The 23,145-nt window shown below is 44.9% G+C and overlaps 1 protein-coding gene across 3 annotated transcripts in view; it reads left to right on the top strand.

The window, feature by feature from the left end:
- Positions 1 to 23,145, top strand: part of nr3c2 (nuclear receptor subfamily 3, group C, member 2) — a 69,445-nt gene that overhangs the window by 32,840 nt on the left and 13,460 nt on the right. For all 3 annotated transcript variants that reach the window (XM_062387549.1, XM_062387547.1, XM_062387548.1), the window contains exons 3-6: positions 5,172 to 5,299; positions 13,428 to 13,544; positions 16,680 to 17,024; positions 18,641 to 18,785. In XM_062387549.1, the coding sequence (XP_062243533.1) occupies positions 5,172 to 5,299; positions 13,428 to 13,544; positions 16,680 to 17,024; positions 18,641 to 18,785 (735 nt within the window). The remainder of the gene's footprint in view (positions 1 to 5,171; positions 5,300 to 13,427; positions 13,545 to 16,679; positions 17,025 to 18,640; positions 18,786 to 23,145) is intronic.

The raw sequence follows: 23,145 nt of genomic DNA, 5'->3' as shown, positions 1-23,145 counted from the left end.
GTTTCAGGGAGGCTATGGTACTTGTCTGAACTATCCGTGTGATAACAGCCTCTAGAATGAACGAGTCAGTGTGCCTATATGCGCACACACACACACACAAACACACACACACACACACACACACAAACACACAAACACACACACACGCAGACTTATCTTTACAGCGGGCAGCTCTACAGCAGTGTAAATACAGCACACTGAAGCTCACAGATGTGTGTAGGGCCAACTGTGCTGGACGCCGCATGTTGAGGACATTGTTTTTCTCTTAGGAGAGAGTAAGACGTATCTACACTGCGCCTCAGCTGCTCGCACACCGACTCTGTCATACTAATGTACTTGTGCAGGTCACCGGGTTCAGACGCACCACGTGGGCCCTGCTGTCCTCCATCATACAGACATCTCACGGCCCATTATTCACCTCTAATGATGTTATCTTGATAACCTCGGAATAGCTACCAGCTACACCCCCCCCCCACCCCCCGACTTCCTTTGTATCGCTAATTCATCAGTTTCTTCAACTTCATGCTCTGTTCCTATGGCAACTGACTGTCGCAGTTATGCCACAGTCTGATGACCTCTGACCTTTTCCTGTGACCCACATCGACTTGTTTATAGTCAAAGGATTAAGAGAGAGAGAGAGAGAGGGAGAGAGAGAGAGAGCAGCTTCAATTGACTGTGATGCCAGGGCAGTGTTTCCTGATTCTGATAAATCTATGGCTTAGATATCCCTCCTGGTCTTATCTCCGGCCGATTGAGCATTCAGTCCGCAGCTGAGAGAGGGCGGAGATATTTGAACCATTCGGAGAATGCTCCCAGTGTGACATCCGAATTAGTCGTACAAAAGCATGAGGCCAATTTGAGCCCCAACATCTGTCCCGCGGTTTGTCCTCAAACATTTCTGGAGGGCACAGTGGGCCTCGTCTGGCTGAACGAGCTCTCACATTTCCCTCTCAACTTTGTCATTTCATTAATACCTTCCCCCCCGAAAGCAACACGTCGGTCCACGGAGCCGGGGGAGTCGGACGGAGATGCACTTTTCTCAGCTTGTACATTTCGGTGGGAAGAATCGGGGATTGTGTACCCGCACTCATCTGCGTCCTCATGGGAAATAAACAGCGACTAAATCTAGTTGTTAGCTTTGCTTGTTATCTTTAAAGATGAAAGGACACTGAAAACAATGAAACCGCTGCCCTGGGGTTTTTCTGTAGGAAGGAGAAAAAAAAAGCAACAACTGGAGCGAAGAATGAAACCTTTGATCTGGCAGTCAGTCCCATTGAGTCCGTCTGAGACTGGACCCAGAAATAGAGGAGACAGGGGTCAGGAAGAGAAGCCACAGACCCTGTTCACAGAAGTCGCCTCAAACCGTAAAACACAAAAACGTTCTTTGAGAACAGTCAGCTATTACCGTGGAGACATTTGCAGGGATAATAAATTGGTTTTTGAATATCAATCAGTCAAACTATATTCACGTACCAGCATACAAAGATATTTTAAAAATGAATTTAAATTAGTTAATAAACCAGGGGCTGATCAGATTTAAATGTTTCAAAAATACATACAATAATGTGTGGCTTTGCTCATAGCTATATACAGTAGGGATTACATGTTTCTCATTTAGAATTGGCCCCTCTGTGTAAACTATGGCCCCTTCATGGCCCCTGATTTAGAACAAATCCAAGATTCGCCACTGACACAAACATCCAGATTTAGACACTAATGCTTACTTAAGCATAGACAACAATTAAAGCAAGTTCGGACTATTTAATGTATATCATCGAAAATAACATTTTAGTTACAGTACATGCTCACATTAACAGCTACAGCCTGTTTACAGTCTCCAATCAACCTGACCCACAATCTCCACACAGTAAGACGCTGGCAGAACTGGGATTCGAACCACTGGAGCTGATTAATTGTGTTATTTGGTGTAAACCAAGAAAGAAGTCGTTGAACCTGCTAGATCAGTCATGCATTAGTCACTCGGTGATGCTCAGAGAGACAAATAACCTAATGCATAAACAAACTCTTGTATTTAAGTTTTAAGCAGAACAACAATGTTTGCACTAATAATATATAATAATATATTGCACACTTAAAAAAGCATCTGTCAGCAATATCTCAAAATGCAAATGTGCTTCTTGTGCTCAGCGGCTCTGTGTTTCCAGTGTGTGATGAAAGGCGACACTCGGTACTGCAGGCAGGTATTTACAGTTTGAACTGCCGGGTCTTAACAAGATGTAACTTGCAGCGGTGCATTATCATTTCAGCCATCACTGAAACAAGCATGAATTACGACTGGGAGAATATTTCAAGCCATGGAAAAAAAAAGAGTCCTTTTGTACAGTGGGTTTTTAGAAATTTGTCTTTCAACCTCATTAGACCATATTTGTGGAATAATTTTAGCACGTAGCGCCCGCTGAGGGAATATCTGTGCTGAACCAGCAGGATTTTGATAATGATGTCTGTTCGCCTGTGTGTAGTTTAAGGGCGACTGGCAGCCATTGGTGCACAGTCACTGCAGCCTGGCCCGTCTGCTCTGGTTTCATAAGCAGAGGGAGTGAATGACCTATATACTCCTCAGAGGGAGGGGAAGTCACCTTGTTGGTGGACGGGCAGGCAGGCCCACTGGTACACAGCGACAGGGTTTTAATGTGCAGCTCTGTTAAAGGGTTTACCGCTGCCTCGGTATTAAAGCTTTAGACCGAGTCGCTCTTGGCCGTAAAACTTTCCAGGGCGGTTTTTCTCGGCTTGGTTGGTATAACCTAGTTGTGCTGGTGTGAATAGGCCAATGCATAGGAGAATATTTAGTAGATGGACACGCTAAACACAATAAACACACCTTCTTGACAAACACACACAGACACACACACACACACACGCTGGTGCTCGCATTAAATGAAACCGCGGGGCCCGGTGCCAGAAAGATCCAGTCAGACAAACACCTCACCAGAGACTCCTCTAAGCGTCCTAACAAATTGAATGTGTGTGTAGATGGACAAGAGGGAATTAGATCAGCGGTCCTGATTGTATCTGAGTGTGCCGCTGCTGTACCCCTTTCCAGCAAGTCCCCCGGAGGAGATGTGTGTGCATGAGAGCGAGCGAGCGAGCGAGGCACAGAGACACGGAGGAGGCGGCGGGCGGCAGAGAGAGAGAGGGAGCGCCTGGCAGCTGGTTTGATGAAGGATGTAAGGAGAATGTTAACCAGACAATCACCTTGCGTGTTATTGATTGAGATGGGAGCGAGGTAATTAGCACAGAAAAGAGGGGGAAGCTGAGGCCACTTTGAATGTTTTGATACAAGGTGTTCTGTCTCCGCGCCCGTGGACACGTCCTGTTCTTTTTTTATTTTGTGCGCACGTTTTAGCAAAAAATTGAAAAAAAGCACGTCCAAGATTTTTGTCTTCGAGTCGGCTCCAAATGTAAATGTGCGTTTCGCTGACATGTGAGAGGCAACTGATTCCGTGTCGTTCCATTTGCAAGTAGCATAAAGAAATGGCACACCCAAACACAATGAGCCTATTTGTTCACACCACTAGGTGACATGTCATGTGTCCTCGTCCTCCACACTGCAAACTTGTTCTGTGCGATCATCAAAACCACGTCAGGCTTCACACTGATCTCTATTTCGTGGCCTGGTCCATTTTGCTTCTTCTTCCCCTTTGCCCTTCTTTTGCGTTACATCTCCATTAACTCGAGTGTGGGTTTGAGAGATAGATTTGGTCGCAGTGCCCTCGGGCCGCACATTGGACATTAATCCTAAAGAAGCTTAAAGGGCCACGATGGAAAGTTTGCTGAGCAGCAGCAGCCCCTGCAGCCCCGGGCGGAGCGGTTCCTTCTCCGAGTCGGAGCCGTCAACTGGTTTTTCGTGAACAGGAAACAGAAAGATGGAAAGTCCGATTGTGGGTTTGCTATCTTTGAAAAAACGAGAGACCTCACGATACCTGTTATGAACCTACACTTCCACATTACTAATGAACCTTGGCCTGATTCCAAAGGTTCAAAGCTATTACCTATCACTCAGTAGCTTCTTCTCACGAGAGATCATTTGAGGTTGTTGCTAGATGATTGTTGTTTGATGACGTCAAACACATCTTTGACATTTCGTTGACGTGATTTGATTCAATCGACAGACGTCAACACTGACGCACATATCTCAGAGACACAAACGTTTTGCTGTTGACCTGTTCATTTCAGGGCCGTGCTCTAAATGCTGATAATGCATCTGCCTGTGGTTTACGCACAATAAACCACGTTATCATAATCTTTCCTCCTGGTGTTTTGCTTATTAAAATGATTGTCTTGACAAAAACAAGCCGTGAAACCAGAAATACAGCAAAGCAACACAACAGGTGTTTAACCGATCACACTTTAATTAAAACAGAACAAACGTATCATCATGGTCAAGGTTAAACTGTTTTTCGGTTGTATCGTCAATGTTTTGTGTGTCTTTTTGTGTCGTGGTTAAATCTTAACTCTTGAGATAACCTGACTCCCCCCCCCCCCCCCCCCCCCCCGTGCAGGGTTGCGTTTCCAGAAAGAAGTGAACCTGATTCTCTCATTAAGTGCTGCATGAGTAGGAACGTACTGTACATCCAGAGCTGCTGTGGTCACTGTAGAAATCAGTCAGTGGTGAAAGGAGGAGGAGGAGATGATGATGAGGAGGCCAGAGTCAACAGCAGACACTTGTCCTTTCTGCTGCCCGTTGGTTACGGCTCAGAGTAAATCCTGAGAGCTCGGACGATTCTCACCTCTTGCATTATTTACACCGCTCCCAAAATAATGATGGTCCAAACATTCAACCTCACGTTTCTAATGTCAGTGTTTTAAGGTTCTACTTTAATCTGGAGGCCGCTCTACGTCAATGTGCTTATTGAATTCAAATGATCTGCTCCACATTTCTCTCACGGTCATGTCTGTGGAGCCTGGTGAAGCTGTAAATATCTCCTGGTTGGCAGACATCTTTACGGCAGGCCACAGTGCACTGCTACTGTACTGAGGCTCATAAAAATACCTGAGAATGTTTCACAGCGTGTGTTCGGCTGTAACAGCGGGGGGGGGGGGGAGGGGGGGGACAGGGGACACTCTGCCCTCCCTGGTTGTGTTGTTGACTTTTGAAAATTCTTTGTGTTTGGTTAAATAACCTAAAAGTGTTGTGTGTTTTGTGGTTTCAGTTCGCCGCTGAGGCAGCCGTCCTCCACGGTCAAAGTGTGCCTGGTGTGCGGGGACGAGGCGTCGGGATGCCACTACGGCGTGGTCACGTGCGGCAGCTGCAAAGTCTTCTTCAAGAGGGCAGTGGAAGGTACGCCATTAACCCTCGTTCAAACAGGAGCCACTGTTTAGTCTTCTTTTCTAATGAGTGGACCTAACACACTGCATATCACCAATCACCACTTCGATGAGACGTGGAGGCTGTGAGTCAATAAGACACAAGACCGATCCACAGCGCGCCGGCTGCACTGCAAACACAGAGAACACAAAGCAAATAGAGAAAAGCTGCAAGTTGTTCACTGTGACAACACAACCAATGGTTTTCTTTTGGCGGCGACAAGAATTTCCGCACATGCTAAGAATTATTGCAATGTCCAAATATCCTGTAGAATCATAATCATGCAATCTGGGTGTCAGAACCAAAATAAACATCAGCTTCCTCCAGGTTTTCTTGGTTTGCAGCGTGTTGATGTCGTGTGATTTGTTGCCTAATTTCCTTGTGTTCTGTTTATTCTCTAAATGCTACAAACATTTATATTCTTCAGATGCAAAGTGACGTTCACTTGTTGGTTTTAAACATTCAAACATGTCTGTCAGCCGCTGTCCCAGGGTTATTCCGTCATTCGGCGAGTTTCAAATCACATTACGCCAAAATGAATACTCACAGTGGGTTGAGTGAGTATCAAATGGTTTCAAACAACATCATCTTCACTGACAACTGCAGCCTCTTCCAGAGCTGTTGGCAGACGTTCTGCTCAATTCATTAACAGTGGTTCAGGGGGAAGAGCCTCGTGCCAGGGCAAGTTTAGGTTTGTGGTGAAAGCTTCCAGCTCTTCCAACTGGGGAAAAGTCTTTGAGAAACATGTGTGTAAATACAACAAGAGTTTGAAGCTTTGCTGGAAACAACCGGAGCAGCCACAGTGCTGATATATATCTGAAGAATTATTAATCAAACAGTGGAAGCTGGTTTAATTTGCACCACACTTATTCTTATTTAACTCCTACTGTTCAATCTCAACACGTCCTTTGCATATCTATCATTTCCAGAAGATAGATTACCTACAGCTTCACATTTAGAGACTGTGACCAAGTTAAGTGGCACATCAGAGAGAGGGGGAAAAAAAACAACAACCACATTCAGAAGGTAATTCTCCTGCAGCCGCCATTTCTGTTATATTTAGCTGCGGGAAAATCAGCTGCACCATAATGTGCTTTTCATTTGGTGGCTGTTGCCCGAGGCGTGCGTCTAACTCATTTAGATGAATGTTTGAATGCAAAACACACTCTTTATAGACCCAGAGCAGAAACAAACCCACCAGCCAGCGACTACACGGGCCAGCTCTGGATGTTTTTTCTCTGACCATTGAATTGGAATTGCACCCGTTCCCTCCCCCCCAATCAAATCATGGCCTCGATTTGATGATATTTACACACTATCGTTGTGGACACCAGAAACCAGATTACGTGTCTGAGGTTATCAAATCAGAGGCTTGAAGCGAGGCCCCGGCAGAGAGCTGGTGGCCGGCGCCGAGGATGTGACTTTGTGTGAGGGGGGGGGCGTTCAGGCGACGCTCTGGAAACCTCCTGATGGTTAGACTGAAAACCCTGCCTCTCATATGAGATACAGTATAATCACCCTGACTCATTGACTGTGTAGAAGCCTTTGAATCTAATGCAGCTCTACTTTTTTATACCTCTATGAAATCTCACACTTTTTTTTGTATTATCGCTGTTATGCAAACAACCAAACAGCCGCAACAAAAAAAGCATAACACAATCGCCCAGTACAGAGTTTTGATGCCATTAGGGCTGTGCCTTTGACACGTTTGTCTTCCCTCCGGTGTGCAGAGCGAGCCGTTACCTTACTCGACCCCCCCCCCCCCCCCCCTCACACCTCCACGGCTCCTGCCGAGGTGAAAAGCAGAGAGAGGCAAAGGGTGGGACGGGAGGCGAGGGATGAAAATAGTGAGAGGAGGATTTTGCAAAGTGAAGAGAGATAGAGGACAGTGAAACAGATACAGCGAGGGAGGAAGGGGGGGGGGGAGGAGGAAGGACAAAGAAAAAGTCAGATGCAGACAGAGAGATAAAGAGAGGAGGAGCGGGTGTAGAGGGGGGGGGAGCAGGACAGGGGAGAGAGGGATGGAAAGTGATGTGTCAGCAGCGAGCCCCTGAGATGTGTAAGTCGGGACGTGAGGAGACGTGCTGCTCCCCCCCTCCACCAGCGTTTCCTCCTCCCCTCCTCCTCCCTCTTTTCTCTCAAAGTTAAAAAACCTGGACTCAGTGTGTGATATATAAAAGCCGACTGCGGAGAGTGGGCATCTGCACGAGGGGAATAATCCAGCTCCATGCTTAATTTCTTCTGGCACCACCCGCCTCGGGGGACACAACTTTTTCGGTCGGCTGTGGCTCATTAGACGACTAACTGGCTCACAGCCCTTTACTACAGAGCTAGTTAGCATTCTGCAGTCATCAACAAATCGGATGGAGTCCTCCGACTGTGGAGGGTCTGATCCCCCTACCCCCCCGCCACCCCCCCACCCCTCAATCCAAGTCACTGCTATAGGTAGCTTTACTTTACATCACCGGCGCTTGGCCCAGCGTTTCTTTCGGAGTTCACATTTCGGCGTTTACGTGCAGACCATCTGTTTGGAGAAGCTTTTGGCCGCGGGAGCCATTTACTTTCCAAATCTGTTCACTTACAGTCCTCCTCAAGTGGGCGAATATTCATTCCACTTAATTCTCGTCATATCTACCAGAAGGCGCAGCCAACTGTACTCTATAAACTTTATCACCACGGTCCCTGGAAAAAGAAAAATGTAGAAGTATTAAATTAATCGCCGAGTATATACGCTACTGCAAACACACCTCTTCTCCATAGAAGAAGTATTCGTCTACCTGCTCCTCGTCTAAGCACTTCATCTTATAATAATAACAGTATTATGTTGATCGGTGGAGCCTTCCACTCTGTTTACTGTCCCATAAACAAGGCTCTGTTGGTCGTTATTTTAATAATGTTGTGTTAATGTTCTAAGCGGATTTATGGTTTTTTTTTATGTGTATGTGTTCAGAATAGTTTTAAGTTAACTATCGGTGTGGTGCATTTAATAGGGGCCAGTCACTGCTCATGTCAAAGGTTGTGCATCCATCCATCCATCCATCCATTATCTACACCACTTATCTTTTGAAGGTTGTGGGGGGAGTACACAATAATCTCGGTCTCTGTCCACTTTCTTCTACGTGACGTTCACATTTTCAGTCATCGTATATTACAAACACACACACGGCAGAGTGACAACAACATGTGTGAAGGTTTGCGGTAGCTACTGTCGACTCTCTTGCAAACACGCAGTTAACTTGTAAGCTCTGATGAAATATACCAGTTCTTCTTCCTGGGCCACAAACTTCATAAGTATGTTTTATCGTCTCTAATGAGAAGGGGAAATAACTGCATGCTGCACACATGCAGTTATTTGCTTCTCCCCTCGATTCCACTGAAGACTCCTCTGTTGATACAACACAGCTGCACTCGATAAACGACTCCATGTGCAGTGCATTTGAAGAGAGCCGGGCTCCAGCTTATTATTCACATGTCATCAGTGGCTTGGCATGTCTGCTCTTTGTAATAATACCAGGCACTCCTTTCCTTTCTAGCTCGCTCGCTGCGTTTTCGCCGCTCTCTCGTTGAAGCGAGAGGTTTTTCCAAAGTCATTAGTCAAACTGGTCGTGGCCTTCAGAGTGACTGGGTTGCCATGGCGTTCGCGTCAATCTGAAAACCTGTTCTCGCAGAGGGCTGCCTCTGTGGGAGAGGTCACCCGAGGACACGGCTCGCGCTGCTCCCGCTCTGACTGGCAACCCGGCCGGCCAATCACATCGCGCTCAGAGGAGGTTGGACCAATAGAGGCGTCCCTCCAGCGCCGGAGTGAATGCTTGGACTCATGCATGTGTCTGTGTGTGTGTGTGTGTGTGTGCGTGTGAGGCTTGTGTAACTAAAGGCGAGAGAGGAGCCGTTGAGCAGTGTTGCCCTGATCCCAGCTCCTCAGCACATGTCTCACATCAGATACACTTTGATCAGCTAAAAGTGTGCACAACATTCAAACACAAATCGCAGTCTGAAGCTTGCTATGCTCTACACGTACACACACACACACACACACACACACATGCACATGCACTCACTGTAGATAGAAATTAAATCTGCAAAGCTTACTGTAAGCATGTGTGTGACCCACATTGCTAATAGGCATTTAGGTTGGAGACTGCAGCGTGAGGAGGGGTCTCCTTCTAATGCAACCTAGATTAATTTACTGTTACAGTGTGTGTGTGTGTGTGTGTGTGCGTTTTACATTCATACTTTAAAAATACATAATCATTTGTGGCCCCATCTATGACTTAAATACTTAATAATCCCAGTGCTGTACACGCTGGGATTTCCTGACCTGTGCAGCCTCTTTTTTTTACAGTAACAGGTTTGTTTGGTGCACGTGATGATGTCAATCACTCTCATGCACACACTCCTTCCTCCATTCCCTCACTTCCCCTGACCCCTCCCCGTCAACCTGTTGGCCTGACGGATCTCCGGTGAAGATAATCTGACCTCCACCTTAGTGACAAAAAAAAAAAAGAAGAAGTGGGTTAAACCGTTTGTGTTCAACCAGGGAAACGTGCCTATGTACCGGTTCAGTGTCTGCACTGACGATTGATCTGCTACAGCAGGAGAGTGTTTTAACCTCAGTAGACTGTGAATGTGCAGATCAGATGGAGAATGTATTATTAGCAGACAGGAAACAACAAGTTAGGCAGACGTTACTGCACCAACAGAAATACTCCACTTTGTTTTCCTTCTAAATGTGAGTCAGATGTATTCAAGAAATACTTTAATGAAGTTTTAATCCACATAAAAATATGTTTTGATGAGTAACGAGATATGGAAGAGCATGTTTTCGTTGTCTGTCATCTCTCAGTTGGAAAAAGGCCAAATGAGTCTCTGACCTCTATAGCTGTAACTTCACTGGTTGTTGTATAGACTCATATTTTAATGTCTTATCTGTGTTATAATTAATTGTGTATGAGAGTATTGTAAGATAGATTTATAAATGCTACCTCAGCTGACTGCTTTTATACCTGTGATTAATTCAAATACAATACTACAGCCACCAACAACTAAATGCCAAATAATGACTAAATACATTATGTATAGTAGAAATAAATCAAGTGGAAAATGCACAGGGCGACTGTTTGCAACACCGAACATTATTATCATAGAAGTGGAGACATTAGTAAGCAAAAAATAACAGCTTCTATTTGCATCCTATTTGATCTCCTGCAGCCTCTCGCTATAATGATCCAGACAGGGAAACTTAATTGAGTGGATTTCCATCCAGCACAGCTGTTTGTGTGTCGTCCAGAGCCCAGGCGTGGCCGAGCCTTTGCAAAGGCAGTGATTTGCATATTGCTGGCAGAGTGTTTACAACAATTACATCGCGGAGAGGCCGGACTTTCGGTTGTCTGGGTATTTTTGGTTATGTAATTTCGGTTTTGCATGAATACCAGTGAATGGCGAGATCAGAGAATTGACCGGATGCGACGCTGGCGGATAATTAAACGGCGTTAATCCATGAGACAGACACAGCTTCCAGCTCGTCCCTTTTACTTGTGTTCCATCTTCTGTGTCCAGTGCTGGTTTATAGAGAAGACATGTGTTAACTCTGCCAAATGCCTTTTCAGAGAGTGACAGTGGGATTATTGATGTGGGGCAGCGAGGGTCTGATGGTGTGTGGTGGATGTTGCACCATATTTGTGGCAGTACCATGGGGGGGGGCCGCAGGGCAGACCCCTCTCCTTTAAGTGGGGGTCCCCGCAGGAGAAGAGTCCCTCTCTGAAGAATTCCCTCCTAACTGATGTATGCTGGAGCTGACGGACAGCAGAGACCAACTCAGCGGGTGGTTGCCAGTTTGTGAGATCATTAGCCCAATGTGGACGTGAGTGGACTCCATTAAAGAGCTCAGCGGGTTGCCATGTACAGGATGTGAGTTCAGGAACATGCGACAATGCTCATGCTATGTTAACATATCTGCAGTGAAAAGGCTTCTGCATACAATTCACACAATGTGAGGAATTTTATATGATAATATCCTGATACGATTTGGCATTATTGACTTAATTTGACAGTAAAAAGCAGACTGGTGTATTTTTGGGTGAAAAGGAAAGTTACATTTGACCAGGTAACACTGAAAAAGTGACGTTCATCAGTTAGGCTGCCACGCGCCAGGTTGAAAAGCACATGCACATATTCAGGGGTAAACACCCAGTGTGAGTCCATGTGAGCACACACACACGCACACACACACACACACACACACACACACACACACATACACACACACACACACACACACACACACACACACACACACACACACACACATACACACTGGTGCATTAATAAACAACTTCTCTCCCCCTTCAGATATACACACAGTTACACACACACACACACACACACACACACTGGTGCATTAATAAACAACTTCTCTCCCCCTTCAGATACACACACAGTTACACACACACACACACTGGTGCATTAATAAACAACTTCTCTCCCCCTTCAGATACACACACGGTTACACACACTGTCACACACATACACACACTGGTGCATTAATAAACAACTTCTCTCCCCCTTCAGATACACACACAGTTACACACACTGTTACACACATACACACACCACTGAGTTCAGCTGTCTCATAAAGTGAATTTCACTCCAACAATTATTAACAAGATTCAAGGGAACGAGCAAAACAGTTGACAGGAAAGCTCCAGAGTTTTTTTATATTTTTTTAAATAGCCATTTGGTCCGGGCCTATCCAAGTGAGAGCGCGTGTGTGTGTCTGTGTGTGTGTGTGTGTGTGTGTGTGTGTGTGTTTGTGTGTGCACAAGGGGGGGTGGGGAAGGGGATGGCTGCGTTGTGTTTCCTGTGTCGCAGTTTACTGTTTTTTAGAGCAAGAAAAATGGGCTTATGTAACGGTCATGTGATTTAGACAGAAATAGTGGTGGGGCTACAGCTGCTGCCTCTCCTCCTGCAGCTCGGTTCCTTGGCTTTTGGCAGCAGCCAGACAGACACACTGCGCACTACTCCTGCTAGCTCAGAAAACAACTTCTGCTCAGTGCTGCACAAACACAAATACTGTACCGTGGAGGCAACAAAGCCCGATGCACAGAACGTACGTGTGTGAGCAAACTGCAGGGAAACACGATGCATGTGTTTGCTATCGAAAAACACGGAGAAAAGTCTGCGCCCGAAATCTCCCTAAAGGGTCAAACACTAGAGGATGAACATGTTAGAAGACACAAGACCGAATACACTGACATGTATGTACAGTTAGACAATTTGAACACTAACCCTAATAGAAGAAATCCATACACCAGGGTCACTGGGATCACTATACCTCACTATATAACTCTCCAGCTGGGTTGTGTGTCCCTTGTGCATTTGTTTGTGGAAGCAAATACAACATTTTGCAGTTTTATTTAAAATGGTCAAGTGGAGCAGCTTTGGCTGTGTGTGCACGTGTGTGTATGTGTGTATGTGTGCATGTGAATGTGTATGTATATGAGAGTGAGCAAGTGAATGACTGTATGCGTGCACGAGCATGAGCCGGTCTGTGAGTGGGCGTATGGCACTCTGAGGCTGGCGGACGTGTGGAAAAAAGGAAAAAAGAGGGATAGGGATGCAGGCGAGGCGGAGGAGAAGAGTGGAGGAGGAGAGGAGCTGTACAGTGAAGAGCTAGTGGAGCGGAAGGAAGCGCTCTGAAATGGGAGATCATTGGGTTTAGCTGAGGGCTAGGCAGGAGGCAGGAGGCAGGAGGGATTCTCGCCATGTTAGCATCACTGTCAGGAGAAGAAGTCTAGCTGCAGCCAGTGTCCTGATTCCAGAGAATTCTAATACCCCCATGCCAGATCCTCTATAGTACACCGATAGTCCTGTGTCGTGCAATGTGAGAGCTGAATAATCCCAATTTCAATCATTATCTCACTGGTAATCATTAAAATGTAGATCCGGGACATTCCACTGGTTTCTGTGTTGACCTACATTACGATGGTGGAATAAGTAGAAAGTCGAATTCTCAATCAACTCCGTTTCTCTCCTCCTTTTTTATCTTCAAACGGTTCATGCACATTTCACCGTTAAACTGACTTTGTCTGCTTCTCCTCCTCAGGTCAGCACAACTACCTGTGCGCCGGCAGGAACGACTGCATCATCGACAAGATCCGGAGGAAAAACTGTCCGGCGTGCCGCGTACGGAAGTGTCTCCAGGCCGGGATGAACCTCGGAGGTGAGGAGTCACACCCCCGTCGGAGACTTGCTCAGTCACGTGTCTCAGATTTGACATTTGAGTCAGCCTCCGCTCGGCTTATTAAGAATAAGAAAGTAGATATGGAAAAGTGGTTGTTGCTGTAGTCACAGGAGAGGCAGGGAAGCTGAGTCATAGGATGTTTGTGTGGCTCTATTCTCATATGTATGTGTTCTCTATACTGGGGCCTATTATTTACACTGCATTGACAGTAGGTGTAGATCTGCTGTGCTCCAGTGAGGTTCTGTCAGCGCGAGCCAGGCAAACAATACTCAAGCTGAAGTTCAAGAGATATAGAAGAACAATATTGATAAACGTGTGTGTGATGGTGGGAAGTTAGCAGCAAAACTGTGAACGTAACAAGTGGGCAGTTTATTGTTTGTGAAGTTTATGCTATTTGTTAGTAAATAAATAAAGACCCGCGGCTAGTTCCCATGTTTTAACGCCTTCAGTCCAGGCGATGAACCCGTGGAGGGTTAATATATAAAATGTTGAGTCAGATAAAAGTAGCATGTTATACTTCAAATATTATCATTGGAGAGATTTTAATTACAGAAAAAGGTAAATTTACAAATTCTACTTGAAGGAACTGGACAGAGTAGCAGAGTACAGACCATCAGGAAACCTTAACAAATTAATCATTAACAAATTAATGAACGCCCATAGAAATCCACTAAATCAGGCGTTTAGAGAACAGCACCCCTGATACGACCTTATCTAAAGTACTGCACTGGTTTATGAAAACTGTCACTTGGACATGCAGTAGAACTGTCCGCTGTCATCTCAAATAAAGTTTATTTATAGCCCAGTATCACATAAAAGATCTAACTGGGCTTTACAGGCTCCAAACAGCAACAGCTCCCAGCCCGGCTCAAAGCTCTCCGTGGCTCGAGTCCTTCATCAACCTTGCGGCGGTTCAGAAAATGGCTGCTGGAAAGAAAAGCTTCTAGTGACGGTAGAATAATAAAAGACGTGTTATTATGCACAGAGAGAAACTCTAATGGGATATTTCTTAAAAATAGAAATATATATATGAGGTGACATGGAAACTAGGAGCTGTCCTAGTTATAATGGCCACTCAGCGTTTTTACATTGCAGTGCACATTCACCCATTCACCCACATTCATCAGTGCTTCTATATCTAGCACCCAGTCCATCAAACATACATCCAATTCACACACTACCGGTACAGCAGTCAGGGGTAATTTGTGGTTCAGGAATCGAACCCTCGACCTTCTCATTAGCAGACTACTTGCTTTAGCACCCTGTGAGAGGACAGAGGGAGGACTGCGATTATAACAGCAGAATGAAATTAATTTAATTTGAAAGGATCTACAACAGCAATAAGATTGTCAGCAATCAAATAAATTACACTACAAATGTGGGCACTAAAAATGAACTGAACAGAATGAGGGCAAAACGAGTCAAGTTTAAAACGTGAGAGGTGAGGATCATCTTATCCTTTGGTTCCGTGACTTCGTCTTTAAACATTAACATGCAGGTGAAACGATGAAATCATACAAATTAATAGGAAAATCAATCCCAGAAAAGCACTGAAGGACACATGTGAAAGTGTGAGTGTGTAAATCCAAAGCAACAAAACAGTACTATTGTAGTAGTCGTATTAAATTGATTCATTATTGAGTGAACTGGGTAATTTGTTTCTGCTTTGTCATCGCCGCCCTCTAAAACACTGATAATGCTCACACACAGAGGAGACAGGTTTGAAATAGACTGGTCACAGGGGAGCAGGAGTCTGTGTGATGGGTGAAGGTGGGTCCAGAGTCGAGCTGGTGTCTGCACATGTGCAGCGGCCAGGTAGCCGAGCAGAAGAGTTAACTCCACAAAGACAAGTTGAACGAGTCTGTCCTGTGTCACTCACTCATGTTGGACTAACGCATTATGCAAGTTCAAACTATAAAGTGGGGCTACAACCAGCATCACCACAGGCTGCTGACGCTGGTTTTAGTTTTCTTTATGTCTGTTGAGCCTAGATGAGTTCCAGCCGCTGCTGCTCTGGTTGTCTGTTCATTCCAATGTGATGAATAGTGAACGTGTCATGTGTCCAAATCGCACAAAATTTGACACTACACTTCCTTGGGTCCTTTACAAAACACAGGGCCAGTGTGAAGACGATGAGATGAACGGTTCTTGAGATATGCGAGCAGCAGACAGATGTTTCTCAAATTATTGACTCATTGACTCAAAGCACAGAGAGGATTGGGGAGTGATGCTTAAAAAAGACTTTATGGGAAAACCCCATTAGACATCAGCTATTCAAATCTGAGAGTGAACCGGAACCCGACCGAGATACAGCGTTCCTCCCAGCAGATCATTTCTAACTCACGGGAGCTGACAGACGTCCAATCGTAAAAGAGCACAAATATTTTGTCAATGCTTTGGAAGTATGTGGAAAATGTGTGACTGCAACCACCAACGCTAAGTTAGCATTGAATCAAATTGAAGGAGAAAATCATTTCATGCATCACAGTTTGATAAAAAAAAAAAAACCCAGTGCAAATAACAGCAGGGTGAGAAAATAGCACTTTAGCTCAGGAGCTGTTACAGTTCAAGTAACATCGTGCAACAGAACACCTGAGTGGATGTTTCATTTGAATTGCATGAAGGATCATCAACATGTTCACCCAGTGGATGGTTTATGAGGGTTCTACTGCTTTTACTGCCCAGTCTAATACGACAGTCCTGCAGTGAATCTCATCTTCACTCTTTATGGAGCTGGTTTTATAGAGATGTTGATTCGTCTTCATGGTCGTCTTTGAGATTATGGTGCTGCTGAGCTGTGTTGTGTGTTTCTGTTATTTTGTCAATCCCCAGTTATATCAGTGGCTAAGTAACACAACCATCTTTCTGTATATTGGAATACAGTTCATGTAATATTCATAAAGGGAGCTCTATTGGGATTATTGCAGAACTGCAGTTGATGCACCTACAGTGTGTGAGTGTTTGTATTTGTTTACTCCTGATTCTGCTGGACTTTGGTCAAGAAACACACGGAGCCACCTCCTAACAGGTCCATCCTCTGCATTACCTGTCTGATAATGACTGTAAGAAGTGACCGATGTGTTAATAAGAGCCGGTTCTGTTCCCCCCCCCCAGCACGAAAGTCCAAAAAGTTGGGGAAGCTGAAGGGAGTCAGCGAGGACCTGCCGGGCTCCAAGGACGGCCAAACGGCCACAGGTGGCGCTGGTGGCGGTTACCTGTCCTCAGAGAAGGAGCTGAACGCCAGCGCTGCCAACGCCCTGGTGCCCCACGGGCCCGGGGGGATCACGCCTTTTCTGCCGCCCTCCATCTGCAGCGTGTTGGAGCTCATCGAGCCCGAGGAGGTGTACTCTGGCTACGACAACACACAGCCTGACACCACCGACCACCTGCTGTCCAGCCTCAACCGCCTGGCCGGGAAGCAGATGGTGCGCATGGTGAAGTGGGCCAAAGTACTTCCAGGTTAGTGACCAGCGGAGCGATGGGCTGAGGCCTCCACGCTCTTTATGAGTGTGTAATATATGTAGTGTATCTATGAGTGAGCGCCGACCTCACAGATATATGTGTAGAGGTGTGTAAATCACAGGTTTTAAAGGTTTTAATTTAATGGAGACGGCTGCAGTATATCAGGTTGTACTGCGGATGAATTACCTTTTTTCTGTTGCTTTTAAAAGTCAATAAAAAGGCTGCGGTTAGTTAATGTAAGTATCTTAAAGATCCAGTAAATTTCCAGAGCGATATGTCTTTGACCAGGAAGATTTAAATTATAGAGCCTCACATTTAGAATGAAAAAGTAAATACATTTTTTTCATGGACGACTCAAAGAATATAAAAGTTATCACTCAAATAAATATAAATATCTTGGTTTCTATTCTGTGATTATTTATCTGGTTTTAATAAAGATATCATGGCATCTTTACGTTTGATCTCGCATAACAACCCAGAACCCAATTTAAATTTATTAATAACAGGTCAGGGAAATTATTCCACAAATCTTCAAGAGGATTAGCAGCGAATCCTGTTTCACCATTAAATAGAATCGAGATTACGATTTTCCAAACGAGAACTCATTTACATCGGAGACGTCGGATGTGGTGGTGAACAGAAGATCTCGTGTCTTATCCTGTTCATTTTTTAACCTAGAAGAAAAACAAGATAAAATGGTTGAGAAGGGGTGAAGAAGTTCCCCCGAAAATGCCCGTCAGTGGGAGAGATACCTCACAGGTAGCTCTTTGAGGCCCTTTAATTTGCTGAATTGCAAATATTTGATACCTCCTCGGTGTCTGCTTGCCATATCCGGACGTATAAATAGAAGGGGAGCCAGACAGAAGGGTCAAAACGAGTACCATCGACTTTCAGATGTGCCAGCGCCTGCATTCGGCTCTGGATGTGGCAGGGCTCACACGCAGGGCCTCACCAACCAATAGCGTCAGTAACAACAAAATGTTCAAAAAGATCGACGCCTCTTCCTGTGTCAGTCAATAAAAGTGACGTCAGTAAAAAAGATACAGATGTTGAATCTCCATCTACAGAAGCTTCCGCCTGAATGAATATAAACAGTGTTAATCAAGGCTTTTCCGACGTACCTTTGCTTCAAATATATATTTTTAAAATGATTGTTTTTGGCAGACTGACATGCATTCAGACGGAAATAGTCCCTGAGCCTTGATAAGTCACTTGTGTGTCCTCAGTTGGCCCGTGTGTTTTTGCCTGAGAAGTTTCTTGCCAGAGTTTGATTGAGAGTTTGGCAAGTTTCCTATTCGACTCTATTTCTGGGGCTCCATAGACAACACACCAATAACTGCAGGCCCTCTGGGATTTGCATAAAAGAAGAACGGATGAATACTTCTCTGTGGTTTTCACGTCTAAACAAATATTGGCACGAAAAAATACAACGTGAAGTGCACATGACGTAGCTGCACGTACGATCTGTGCACAGGGACACACACACACTGATACACACACACACACACACACGCATTTAATTGTTCTTTCTTCTCATCTGTTTCATCTTTCTGTTTGTGTGTTTGTGTGTGTGTGTGTGTGTGTGTGTGTGTGTGTGTGTGTGTGTGTGTTAGGTTTCCGGGGCCTGCCCATCGAGGACCAAATAACCCTGATCCAGTACTCGTGGATGTGTCTGTCCTCCTTTTGCCTCAGCTGGCGCTCGTACAAACACACCAATGGACAGATGCTCTACTTTGCCCCTGACCTCATCTTTAACGAGTAGGCGCACACACACACACACACACACACACACACACACACACACACACACACACACACACACTTTCATATCTGCAGTATACAGCACATACCTCTGACAATATTAATGTACCGGTACTGATATCAAATATTGTGATCTGCACATCATTTTTGAAGCAGAAAACAGTTTCACCAGCACATGTAAAATACATCTGATGTTGTCTGATGTGTGTGCGATCTTCAACACACATGCCTTTCTATTACAATTGTGAGTGTAAATGCTTTCTGGGAGTAGATAATAAGCAGATACAGAAATTGGTTGGACACTTGCTGGTTGACTACTGATGCTTATTGGCTTCTGCTATGTCCAGCTTCTCCTGTGATGCAAATTTATGCACAAACATTAGTTTTGCTCTTGGACTTTGGAGAGAGTCTTTTCCCTGCTGCACTATTCTAGGCGTTCCATTAACATGCCTGAAAAGCACTGAGAGGGACAAACTTGAGATTTTGCGGGCGATGACGTTGCCTGTGCACTTGACACAAGGTCAGATTTCCTGCACCTGATTCCTGCCACTTCACAGGCAGACGGGGGCCGTGGAAGACGAGCGGGGGGGGGCAGCTCTCCGTCCCACTTAATCTGCGTTTATGTAATTGACCAGGAGAGCGAGTGGAGAGGAAGTGCACGGCCGGGGATGAATTGAATGGTGTAGAGTGAATCAAAGAGGAGAACAGCAGCCCCTGTAGGCAGCCGAGAGGAGAGGAGCAGGGTCATGCAGGGCCAGGTTTAAACACTCCGACTAATAGGTTGTGTAAGTCAATGTTAGTGGGTCAGATTGTCCCCAGCAAATAAATAAATAAACAGACGTACAAATGACATTGTTCAATGCAGCGATTACGTCACTCTGTGTGTGTGTGTGTCTGTGTGTGTGAGGTTTACGCAGGCGGTGGAGCACCAGTGGGCCACACCACAGATCCCCTGATCCCCTAATCTGTTTAGTGCCAAGTGGCTTACAGTTTTATTAAGAATTATGTGTTTCTCTTTGAGACTAACAGTTTGTGGAGAAAATTTCATTTTGTGATAGAGACTTAATTTTTTTGTTTTATTTTGGCGATACCAGTCGAAGGCCTGAAGCTGCTACAGTTAACAACACTGGGCGTAGGAGACGATTAGAGGCCTCGACTCAGAGCGTAGCCCCCCCCCCCCCAATCCCACTGAGATATGAAATGGAAACTCTGGTTGGGTTTTACAACTCAATTCATTCGAGCCAATTCCCAACATACATCTCAAGGTGCTGTCAGGTCGAGACCTCACAGCAAGCAAACACTACACAATTATAATAATGACGACACCTATAGATTTCATTATGTTATTGATGATAGCACATACATAGGATCTTATGCTACGCAACTGTGTGGGGGAGAAAATGTCCAGTAATGAGGCAACTAGGAGATCGGTCTGTGTTTGTGTGAGGTAAAGCCGAGTGGGGTTAATTTCTCCTAGTCGAGGAGTTATGAAGAAAAAAGACAATTGTTCGCTGGCTGACAGTTGAGGTATTTTAAAGAGGGTTTAGTCTCTAGCATCAGAGTGTCACCCAGTTCAGAAAGACAATGCAACGATACAATTCTCCAGATAATTGATAGTTTCAATCAGCGGCGATGAAAGGTTAAAGACAACAAATCAAACCTGCTCTTCTCGTTTGCAGTTAATGGTTTTAAGAGAATCTGTTAAAAGTTTAATTGTTATGACTCAAGATTAATGCCACTTAAAACTGGTTCTGCTTGTAGTTCCTATTTTGGCTCAAACATTTCCAAGACACGTCACTCCCAAGTCATGCCACTCTTCCCCTGCTGAGTGTAAGCCTCCATCGCTCACATACATACATACACACACACACACACACACACACACACACACACATGTCAGCAATTATCACCCTGTCCTCTGCTGGGCCACACCCACTCCCTCGCAGGTGTCAGCCGATCTCACGCTCTTCTGTGGAAGGGAGGAGTATCTGCATCGGCTTGAATCGCTGCTGCAAGTTCAGAATACATTTCAGGATCAGGCCACTTCATCAGTGTATTGCATAAACTCATATACTGAGATACATAGCGTTTACTACGTACATAGAAATATACTGAACACAGCTTTTAACCTGTTCATGGATATCAGCATATTTTATATTGAGAAATTCCCCTAAATGTCAGGATGTAAAAAAAAAATTCTGAATCTGGCCCCTTGATTCAATCCTCTCCAGAAGGACAGATATCATTAATATGACCAATTTGTTTATCAAGAACAAATGTGAATCGGCCCCCTTCATTTAATCCACTCTTTAAGAGGTTACGCTCTTCCTTTGGGCTTTAACCAACCCTTGTGCCGAGTTTCAAGAAAAATTGTTCAGTAGTTGTTTTGCCTAAAAACAGACACAATCTCTTTGGTTGTGGTAAATATTGAAATTGTATCGCGCAGCAGGCTGTATGGTGTGGTTCCTGTATCATTGACGGATGGGCCTGGTATTTATCTTGAAAGAGTAGATGGAGATTAAGATGAGATGTAGACCTGCTGGAGATGGAGGTCGGTCTGGATGTTCTTGTATCTCAGAGAAGTCTAGATGTCACTGCCACACTTGCTGTGTCTTTTTGGGGGGGTGCTTCTTGCTGCGAATTCCGAAAAAGATTTTACGGCTTTAACCGAGCACACTCGCTTCCATAGCTACTCAGTGCCTGTGAACTCGGGGCATTAAGGTATTTAATGAGGAGCCTGTCCACTCGCTGAGCTAGAGTGAAAGACAAATGTGCATTTTACATTAAAGACAAAGTCGAATCCGTCTGCATTAAGTCTTATTATGTGTGTTTGGTGCTTGCTAAAGAAAAACAAGGCTGGTTCCCTGAAGTTCTGGGCACTTGATCATGATTAGATTATTGTACATGTTGGAAAAGGTAGAAATAAAAAGAGCAACACTCGTCAAACAGAGACAATATGATCAATGTCCACAGAAACAAACCAGAGGGATCTCTCTCGCTTCATATACATTATGAAATATTTAGATTTCAATCTATACTGTAAACTCTAAACAGTTGCAGTGATGGACGTCTGGCTGGCGGCGCTTCAGACAGGAAACACATGTGAGCAGTGAGGTTGGAGGCTGGGCAGCTGAATTCTCTCAGTCAGCTGTAACAAATTAAACAGCCTCAAATTTCATTTTTTGCCAGAAAATGTCAATGTCACTTATTTCAGAAGCTTTGAGGTCTGGTCTTCATTTGACAATAACACAGTCTGTCCTTGACTCGAACCTGCAGTTAATTCCATTCAGTTAAATTCTATTTTATTTGTGCGGCGTCAAATCCCGACAAGCATTTCTGCCGCAGTACGATTTACGTAGTGTCCCTGTTCCCCTGTCAGCTCAGCTGTCAATCAAAACCCGGCACCGGACCACCCACCCAAAGGCTCAGAGCTCAAAGTGCATTTCTGATGAATCTGTGAAGCTGTTTTTACCAATTATTTCTTAATATTAACGATAGATTAATATTACTAGAATTACTTTGTACATGATATCTGACTTTTAATAGGGAATTGGTGATTGTTATTTCAGATAAGTTTGGACACACTTTCAGCTTCTGGTTTCCCCTCAGCCAAAAGGTGAAGCTGAACCTTCTCCTCCCCTCACTCCTCGCTCCCTCCTGAATCTTTAACTATAGAAACAGATAGAGAGGGAGAGAGAGGGAGACAGAGTTCAACACAGAGAGAGAGAGAGAGAGAGAGAGGAAGATGGAAGGAGAAGCAGATTGAGGGAGCGAGACAGAAAGATGTAGAGAAGATGAGAAGGAGGGAGCGAGAAGGAAGGAAGGAGAGAGACTGCTGCCAGTTTCTTTTTTTGCTCTTGCCCTCCCCAAACCAGCAGCTCATTTTGGGAAGTGATTCAGCAAAATTGATTTCAGGAAGAGAGTGCAAGAGAGAGAGAGAGAGAGAGAGAGAAAGAGAGAGAGAGAGAGAAAAACGTGTGGAGACTTTAGAAACTCCAGCTCAAAGTTGCATTAGATGATATTTCGCTGCACTTTGGGAAACTGCTCTCAGACTCTGCGGAGGAAACACGTCCTCTCACACGCCGTCACAGTTTGTCACTTCCTTATCGGGCCGACAGCTGTACTGTAAATACTGTAAAGCTTTATCCTGTCCTGTGCATTAACAAGAACATTTATGCACTTACAAAACGTTTGGTCTTGTTGTTGTTATCGGACCGAAGTCTCCGGGCTCCACGATGTAGCCTCAATGTTTTTGTCGGGGGAAACTCCCGACCTCTTTCATGTGGAGCCACGCCACACGCACTTAATTACTGTGGACTTGAGGTTGTGGTGATTTATGGGAGAGATGATGGCAACA

Source organism: Platichthys flesus, chromosome 5 (assembly GCF_949316205.1).
Source record: "Platichthys flesus chromosome 5, fPlaFle2.1, whole genome shotgun sequence".
NCBI lineage: Eukaryota > Metazoa > Chordata > Actinopteri > Pleuronectiformes > Pleuronectidae > Platichthys > Platichthys flesus.
Note: the sequence above shows the minus strand (reverse complement) of the source record. Positions and strands in the feature narration are given on the sequence as shown.